The 10375-nt window shown below is 31.3% G+C and overlaps 1 protein-coding gene across 1 annotated transcript; it reads right to left on the bottom strand.

Annotated features, from left to right (window-relative positions):
- Nucleotides 1-91: 91 nt before the first annotated feature.
- LOC101264020 (replication factor C subunit 3) lies at nt 92-8421 on the bottom strand. Its single transcript, XM_004241990.5, has 9 exons — nt 5767-8421; nt 5473-5689; nt 5070-5149; nt 4824-4983; nt 2388-2469; nt 1226-1355; nt 1064-1127; nt 922-990; nt 92-414 (listed from the first exon to the last, which is right to left on the bottom strand). Exons 1-9 carry the CDS (start codon nt 5936-5938, stop codon nt 315-317), a joined length of 1074 nt encoding a protein of 357 aa, XP_004242038.2. The 5' UTR covers nt 5939-8421; the 3' UTR covers nt 92-314.
- Nucleotides 8422-10375: the final 1954 nt, after the last annotated feature.

Here is a 10375-nt window from a genome sequence, read left to right as displayed (position 1 = left end):
ACAAAATGGAATATGGACATGTCCTCCATGTCAAGTTTATCCAAGCAGCACAACACAAAATGCCTGAATGTACAATTTAAATAGGAAAACGAACCTCAAAACAGAGCAAAGCTTGTATATAAAATTTAGCTACAATGTGCAAGAACAGCAAAGCACTTGGAACAATATTGCACTTTACATTTGGGAGATCTTTTCTACAATACTATACTAAGAAGCTTAAAAACCTACATTCCCAATATTTTGCATAGCACAAAATCTTAAAACATTGCAAATTTTTCAGCGGGCGGGGCAAGCCACCAGGTTGTTCAACATGATTACTTTGCAGCTGCAACAAGTGCAGATCTTGCTCGTGTAAAAGCAGAAATCAGTGATCCAAGCTGCAACTTATCATTGCAACCAAAAGTCAACCTATACCTGCGAGCCAGAAAATCCACAACTTACAAACATATGTAGCAAAACCGAGATATCATACTTCAACTAAATTTTGGGAAAAAAGAAATTTGATTAAATTCTCGACCAAGAAGATGGACAAAAAGAACGGATCACATTGCTTTTATTAAATTTATCAGTATTCCTTTTTTATATAAAATATAAAACCATTGATGACCATCTTTTTATAACACGAATAATTCTTTCTAGAAGCAGTGGTATTTCATTCCTCTTCTGCTGCAGGTGGTGAGCAGTGAGGTAAACAGAGGTTTGAATACACTGTTCAGAAGTCACAGAATCCATAATTGGAGATCAGCTGGTTAAGGAAATATGTGATTTCATCTTATGTGGCATAATAATCTAACCACGAGTTCAGTATATAATATTGGTCAATGATTTAACAAGTAAATGAGAAAATTGACCATAAGAAATGCTAGTCTAGCACAAGGCAAAGACAAAAACCCATCAAAAAGAAAGACATGGGATACATACTCAATATCAGCCATCTCATTGATCAGCTGAACTCGAACATTTGCCGGCATCTTAATCTTGAAGACAAACCTGATGTTTAGATGAGCAAAGGTGAGTTACGCCAAAAACTGTTACATGAAGATCTAAAAATACGTGCACTTACATGGTTACTTCTCTCACGATATCCACCAGAGCCAACCCTTTTCGTGTCTTGATTTCTGATATTCCTATTAACAATTATGTACAAAACACGGTAAGAGTAAATTGACTACAAGCACAGATATATAAAATGGGCAAAACAGGAGGAGAGGACTCTTTGAGATACGTTTGCAACTGATAGCAAAGGGCTCATTCAGAAGCCAGTAAGAGATCTGCTCAATGTCCTTGGGCAATGGGTTTCCAGTGCACAGATAGACAGCATCTTCTGAAATTTGCTGAGAAGCCATGTGAGTTGACTGCATAAAGCTGAAAGTTAGTGACAGTGAATCCTAAAAAGAACAGTCTACCTACCTGAAGAAAAACAAACTAACAGTAGCTTAATTTTTTTTCTTTCATGGCATTAATAGCACAATGAGCACCTTATAGTTTTCAATGGTTTCCTTTTTTTTGTTAGCCAGTAAAAACAAGCCCCTCCACCAATGTATATTTAGGTAGATTAATGCCAATCAAGAAAGAGACAGCTATGTATAAAAAAAAAATAGATAAAAACTAGACTGGTATATTATTAGTTCAAGGATGCAATATCAGTTAATCTAAGTACCAGTGTTTTCATGCATGCCTGAAACTACCTAAGAAGTTCAACTTTTTTCTTTCACCAACAATGATCTCCTCGTGACAATTAACAGAGAGTAATGTCCTCCTTACTGAAACCAACTGATAAAAAAAGGATATCAAAAGAATTATATTTATTAAAAGGACCTTGAATAAGCAAAGCAACCCTAGAACTTAACCCCCCCACCCCAGTCACAATAATCAGCTCTCTGCAAACGTCACCCTGTAGACTCTACCATGGCCTAACGAGTCATTAATAACTAGCCTCAGGCACAACATTACAAGCTAGTTCTCAAGGGAAAATGCTTAAGCAATGGATCTAAGTAACTATAGAATTTCACTTTTACATTAAATGAATAAGGTAGAATGAGTTAGTTAAGGCCCTTAGAGTTCTCCAAATCAATTGTGAGCTTGGTGAATTGCGGCCAACAAAATCTCTCATATATAATTACAGCCATGAAGATTGATAGCTCCTCAAAACTTTTCCTTTTTCTTTTCTTATTTTTTTTACTGCAGTGGAAAGTGCGTTGTCAAGCTAGAGAAGAGAGCAAGATCTCTACAAGCACATTGTTAAAAAAAAAAAAAGGAATTTAACTTCTTTAGCAAAAAATAGAAAGAAAGGAATTTAACTGATTCGTAATGTGAAATTTTTTAACCACAATAGTTGAAATCTAAATTTAATCTAAATGAGGATAAAAAAGATGAGGAGTTTGAACCTGTAAAATGTTTAAAGCTTTTCGCATGTCACCATTGCTTAATCGTACAAGTGCCTTTAAACCACCCTCAGGGACATCAAGCCTATAACAAAACAAAGTGAAAGACTGACAAAAAGAAATGATAGTGTAAACTAAATAGAGCAGAGAGTAACTATGACATAATTAACAATTATCATGTCATATCTTCTTTTTCTGGAAAGAAAGCTAAGAAAATAATTAAACAGTGGCAATGTAGACCATTGCAAGGGCCATAATATATTAGCAAGTATCCAAAACTTTATTTGGTTCTCAAGTTGGCTTTGAGGACAGACTTTTAGTTGTTAATGTCCAAGAAACGCTAGTATGCCAAGGAGAAATATTGATTGTAATTCAATGAGATTATCACAAAATAAAAAAGGATCTGGTAAGATATATCAAACAATCCGTAGAGAAATAATTACAGTATATTATACTCCCTCCGTTTCAAAAAAAAGACCTCTTTTCCTCTTTAGTTTGTTTCAAAAAGAATGACCTCTTTTTTTTTTGGTAACATTTTAATTTCAGCATTCCATGTGGCATGTTTAAGGCCATAAGATCAAAGGACAAATTTGTACATTTGACCTAACTTTAATTTAGGACCACAAGATTCAAAATTCTTCTTTATATTCTTAAACTTTGTGTCAAGTCAAACCAGGTCATTCTTTGTGAAACGGAGGGAGTAATACTTAAGCATTCTTATCATTGATTTCCCAAAATTGTTTAAAGCAGTGGTATACCTAGATAACTTTCTTATCTAGTTAAGAAGATAGCATATGGGACTCTAGATTGGTTGTTATAAGAGGGTCGGTTGAATACTCTAGAGCACACTTGTGAGTTTCATAACACACTGATGATAACAGACAAGCCTAGCAAAATACAACGAGTGGTTGAAGATGCAAGATGTTATTCTCAAACAGAAAGCCAAAATTACTTGGCTGAGGAGAATGACTCCAATACCAAGTATTTCTAGAGTCGTCAAAGAGATAAGGAGATCTCAAATCCACAGAATCATAAACTCTTTAGAGTAATTGGGTCGAGGGTAACTAGATCATCTCAGAGGCTGCTATCGATCACTTCTCTTGTCTATTCACTCATTTATCCAGTGATAATGACCTTTCATTCTTGACAATGTGGCTCCTTTGATCACTGATGAGGACAACAATTCCACTACCATAATACCTGAGGAAGATGATATTCATCAAACCAATCTCCCCATGCACCCTAGTAGTTCAGCAGGATCAGATGGCTTCAACGGTCACTTCTACCATACCACCTGAAACATTTCCCACTGGTGCCAGTCTTTCCAAGTTCTTTACTCATACTAGCATGGTGCTGATTCCAAAGAAAAAATCCCCACTGAACTCAGCCAACTTAGACCCGTGGTGCTACAGCTGAAGATTTAGAGGTTCTTACTTCAAAATCTGCCATACTTTTTGTCCCGTGGTGTATTTTACTTCAGCTGCCGTCAAACATGACAGATTGGACTGAAGAAAAAACTCTAAAACATGAATATGGGAACATTTACTTCTTACTGGGCCATAAGCCATCATACAAGCATGACCACAGTTACATTAATTGGCTGGCATTTCACAATCTCCCCATGCACCCTAGTAGTTCAGCAGGATCAGATGGCTTCAACGGTCACTTCTACCATACCACCTGAAACATTTCCCACTGGTGCCAGTCTTTTCAAGTTCGTTACTCATACTAACATGGTGCTGATTCCAAAGAAAAAATCCCCACTGAGCTCAGCCAACTTAGACCCATGGTGCTACAGCTGAAGCTTTAGAGGTTCTTACTTCAAAATCTACCATACTTTTTGTCCCGTGGTGTATTACTTCAGCTGCCTTCAAACATGACAGATTGGACTGAAGAAAAAACTCTAAAACATGAATATGGGAACATTTACTTCTTACTGGGCCATAAGCCATCATAAAAGCATGACCACAGTTACATTAATCGGCTGGCATTTCAAGATGCCTTGAACTTCCGTGGCATGTCAAGAGAAGTTTGCTTGTCTTTTCTGTATCTTATTCACTATGTCTATGTATTTTACTAGTTGCATAGGCCTGCAATATATTCGGTCAAATGATAGTCTGGTGAAAAGTTTTAATAAAGGGAAACACGTTGGTAATGCACATCAATTGCTGTGTTTAGTTATTTCTCTCTCCTTAGTAGTACTCAACTAGTCTCAACGAACTCCATTAATCTGATGAGGCAGTGGACCTAAGGCATGACAATGCCTGAACCAATTGGAGAAAAAAGGAACATAAGAGGAATGAAGAAAGAAATAAAACGCCACTGAAGAGCACAGGGTTGCCTTTGCAGTACCAAATTTTGTCAAGGGACTAAGCAACATGAAGTATGCACAAAATAGTACAGAAAGGAGTTAACTTCAAAAGGTAAAATGGAACTCACTGTTCAGCCTCAACAACATGTTTCAGCCGCTCAGAGACATGAACTGCATCGAGTGGAGCGAACCTAAATCGTGTACATCGTGATTGTAGGGCAGGAATAACCTTGTTGACATTGTTACATATCAAGGCAAACCTAGTGTTTCTTGTATATCTCTCAATCACTGCAGATGAATAACTCCATAACAGTCAACTTTTGCAAGTATACAACAGATATTAAGTGTAGCATGAGGAAGGGGTAATTTCTTGCCTCGACGCAGAGCAAACTGTGCATCCTTTGTCATTGCATCTGCTTCATCCAATAGAACTAGCTTAACCGCTGACTTTGCACTAAATAACAACAAAATTAAGCTTCAATTTAACTTCCTAAGTAAGAAAAGATGGCACCTTAACTCATCCATTATATACTACCTTGGCCATTTTTTAGTCTAGCGAAAAGTCAGAGACAGAATTTGGAACAATATGATAACATTACAAGTCTAAGAAGAAGACAATTTTGTAAAGTAGAGTGCCTGTACATGTATATAGCCTATAGAGTTGAGGTGAATGTTACATTGTTCACTTATATATACTTTATATAGAAAATTCCTGAATATGCACCACTATTCATCATTCAAGCTCATAGAATATAAGAAATTAAAGGAAAAAATTACCCAAATGAGATGCTCTGAGTACTAGCAAAGTCCTGAATCTGCTGGCGCACCACATCAATCCCACGATCATCAGAGGCATTCAGCTCTAAAACCATATTTTGCATCTGAGATCCATATAACTTCCGAGCAAGAGCAAGAATTGTAGATGTCTTTCCAGTTCCAGGAGGTCCATAAAGCAGCAAATGCGGTAACCGGTTACTACTCGCAAGCCTATCAACTTTTGCCCAAAAAACGTCAATTATGTAACATTATTCAGTCAAAATTCACTAAGAATATATAGATATCAAAACATACTTGTTTCAACAATATCGCGATGAGCAGCAACGTCTGATAAAGACTGAGGACGAAACTTTTCGACCCAAGGAACTGATTTCGGTTCAGTATTGGAGACTATATTTTTGCCCTTGCTTGGTTTTGTGTCAATTTTGTCGTCGTCGATATCCATTAACGAGATAGTCTCCGCCATTTTCAGCTTTACTCAATTCTCTCACTTCCTTAAACCCTAGGAGTGGGTATTTCAAGAACAAATGAACAATAGCAATATTTGGACCGTCGGGTCAAGTTATTGGCGCCAATGAGATTTATTCATATATTTTTATTTTCATGTGTTGTAAAATATATCAAAATAAAAAAATAAAAAAAATGGATGTATAGTAAGTACTTACGAGTATTTATTAGTATATACTATTATAAAGTAAAAAAGTTACAATTACTAGTTTTATAATGATTACAAACAATAATATAAGATATATAGGAGTATTTCAATGATACAAAAACTTTTGTATTATTCAAAATACAAATCATATATTCAATGATACAAATAGAAAATGATAATTTTTTTCAAGGCATCAAATGAATTTATAAATATAAGTACAAACACACTAAGCAACAAACACAAACACGTGGTAATTGGTAACACACAAATACAAATACACGAGATAACATATGAATACATACATATATAAATATAAATACAAATGCACAAGGCAATAAGGGAAAAATTCTATGAATAAGCGAATTTATAATGGTTAATTTGTTAATATAGCTACAATTTAATTAAATTATCATTTGCTATAAACTTACAATCAAAATTACGTGTTCCGTGTCTGGTATTGGTATAATTCGGCTCCTAATTGTATAAATTTATAATTTTCTTAATTGTATATATCCAAATTTTATATATGCTTACCCTAACTTGTATGTAATTTTCCTCTTGATACATTTGATTTGTATAAATTTTAGAATAAAATACGTAACAATACAAAATTTATTTATATTAATATTATTTGTATTTTGACAAGCGAATTATACAAACGAAAATATTCATGGCAAACGAAACTATGAATATAGAGTGTAATCATGCAAATTGTAGTTAAGGATGCCTATTAAGTTTAATTTCGTTATTATTTAGAAATTTTCTTGAATAATATAAACACACATGGTAATGCATAAATACAGATACATAAGGCAATAGATGAATACAAATATACACGAATACAAATACTGTTTGTTATGAAATACAACCATTGATACAAGTATCTTTGTTGATACAAATTATATTCGTTAATATATTTGAACTTGATATTATTATGTTCGTTAATATACTTGGTACAATTAATTTGTAACAATGGATACAACAGTTTTTTGACACACTTATATCTATTTGATAGAAATAAATTATGTTTATGATACATTTAATATCATATATACAATTGTATATATTTAATACAATTGTATCTCTCGCGCCCCTTTTCTCTCTCACACATATCTTGATTGCCTCAATACTCCCTCTCTCGTTCTTGTTCGTCTCTCTTCATCTCTTCCTTCTGATATTTAATTATTAGTTTTAAATAAACTATAGCTATAAATATCTAATTAAACCCAAAATACAATCATCTTTTAAAAAATCTTTATTGAAATCTCAATTGAGCACGGAGTTGAAGAATGAAAGTAAATCTTTAAATTTTTAGTCTAAAATAAATAAATTATAGATACAACATAGTTATAAACTATATAATTAAAGGTAAAATAAAAGATTTAAAACTAAAATAATATATAAGATAGTCATTTTTTTTATACTTTATATATTTTAAATCTCAGAAAAATAAATAAATAAAATAGTAAAACTATTAAAAATAGTAAAACTATTAAAAGATATTTTGATAGAATTAATCTATTGAAAGAATTTATTTTTTATATTAAGAGAAGGCATTTCTTGTCAACTTGTATTTTATTTATATTATGATAAAATAACAGTGTTAAAAAATCAAAATAAGAGAGATAAACATAATGTTATAAATTACATGGAAGGTTAGTGTGACGAGGTGAAATATGAAGGGAGGTTTTCGAAATAATCTCAAAAAATTTAATATTGCATTTTGTGATTTTAGTTTCACTTGAAATAATATTGAAAATCATAAAAAAAAAGAAAAATTAAAAAAAAATATCTATTTTTATTATAAGAATTATTTTAGAACTTTGAATTAAACAATCCAAATCTTCACAATTGCAAATAATTTTTTATAATAACATCCAAGGTAATGTATTGTAAACAAATAACTAAGATCTTCAAATAGTTCAACAATAACATGTATAGTATTAAATGTAAATAACTCTGTCATTTGCAACTATAATAAAAATGAAAAGAAAACAACAACAATGTATATATGATTAAATGTAAATGACTATAACAAAAATGAAAAAAAAAATATTAGAGTATGTTAAAAAGTGGAAAATGAAACAAATGAAAGTCATAAGACTTACCAAGATATTTCAATTCTTTTGCTTTTGACTTTGTTCTTGTTTCTTGAATTTTCTTGTGTATAAATTTACCTTTGTTTTTGTGTCTTGAAAGCTCCTTTATAAAAAGAAAACCATGGTAATCCATTAAACCATCTACAAGAAAAGAAATAATTGGTGTGTATTCCAGTATATTGAAAACTAAAAATAAAAAATTCATCTTAAATTAAAAACAATAATTTATATATAAAAAAATCACCTAATAAAAAAATGTTCACCTAGTTATAATTTCTAGATTGATGGAAAAATTAGAATTCTCATCAGAGAGTTTCAAATCTTCAATACAACAATTTGTAAATAATTTAAAAATTGAAAAAATATTTTGATGTATTATTTAGCCAAATTTGTAAGAAATCTGATTTGTTTGAGAAAGTGTGAGAATTTGATTAAATTAAATACTTTTGCCAAATTTTCTCTATGAGAGGGAGATGGTCAGAATTATATATCATTACGGATGTTTGGTTATTGTATAACATTTATTCATATATAAAAATTGTATTAGTTTTACTATATATGATAGAAATTTTGTTTTAGATAAAAAAAAATAACATAATTTACACCATATTTGATTGGTATGTTCTAAATTATGTATAAAAGTTATTTCACGTATTAATTTTATACGATTTTTATTGTGTTTTGTATTCCTATCTAATTAATATCAACATAAATTATAAGAAAACCCATGTATAAATTATGCGGATAAAAGATGAAATAAGTTATGTAAAGTCTACATGTGTTAAAATAATAAATTATGCATTTATCTATATTGTTTATTTTTCTATCTCTTTATTGAAAACATTACCATTATTACTTAGTATAGCAATATTGGATATTTTATTTTTCAAAAAGTTAGTTGAAGAAAATACCAAATGGGTGCCCGCTACAGTGATTGCTCTTCAGTAGAAGGTGGCGATGAGTTAGATTTGTCGTTGTCATATACATTGTTTTCGCTAGAATTTATTTTTGGTCTCAGTAAATAATTAATTTTTTGTGCTCGTTCAAGTTAAAAAAAATATATATATAAATTGGTTTTCAATCATAATTTTTTATTTTTTATCACAACATCAAAGATTCACAATGACGTGAGTATAGCAGTGGTGTTGTTGATAGTGATTATTTGTTAGTTGTTCAGATTATTTATTGGTTGTTCAAATTATTTGTTAGTATTTAGATATGAAAGTGTGGAGCTAGTTGAAACTTCATAGGAATCATGATTGAAACTTTGAGTTTGCTAACACATCATTTAAAAAAAATCAAAAGAATAAAATCAGAAAGAAATAAGGTAAGGGGGTCTGGTTTAGTGTTTGTTGGTAATTGATTTGGATTTTGAGTGGCTGTTTTGTGATGATAATTGTTTTTGGTGGATAATGGTTTGTCGAAAACGAAGAACAAATGGCGTTGTGGAGGTGGACTTATGGTGGTGACGAGTTTGGATTGGTTGTTCTTCGCCGGCAAATACAAAGAAATTTTTTGTATAAATTCAAACGAATGATTTTTCTGATGAGATTAGAGATAAAGGGGGTGAGATTTAGTGATAAAGAAGATATAATTATTAGAGAATTTTAATAATTAATTAATGTAAAATAGAGAACAAAAAGAAAATTAATTAACAAAGAAAAGAAAACAAAAAATATAAGAAATTAAAAAATCTGACGCGGCACTGATGTGGCAGCGAGTGTAATACATAACATGATGTGAGAGTGGTGTTACACGGATGATATTGAATTCATTTTTAAATAGTAAAGCTGTGTAATAAATCGTCACAATAGTTTAAATGTGTAACTGATTTTTCGAGACAATTGAAAATTAAAAGTTGTGATGAAAATCTTTGAGTTAATTCTTTTTTTAAAGAGTAATGGGAGGAGAAGGAAGATTTTGATTTTTTAAAATTCTTTATTTAACTTTAGATTTTTCTGACACGTCAATTTTTTTTTTTGCCACATCAATTTTAAAAAAATAAATTCATGTTTAAATAGTAAAAATGTGTAATTTAATTTTTTTACCACTATTACATTCACATTATTCAATTGTTTCTTCTTCCATGAACACCACCATGGATTCATTAACGTTGTCATCATATTAATTCCAAATCTATATATTTCCC

This window comes from Solanum lycopersicum, chromosome 6 (assembly GCF_036512215.1).
Source record: "Solanum lycopersicum chromosome 6, SLM_r2.1".
NCBI lineage: Eukaryota > Viridiplantae > Streptophyta > Magnoliopsida > Solanales > Solanaceae > Solanum > Solanum lycopersicum.
The sequence above is the reverse complement of the archived record's forward strand: the minus strand, read 5'-3'. Positions and strand labels throughout refer to the sequence as shown.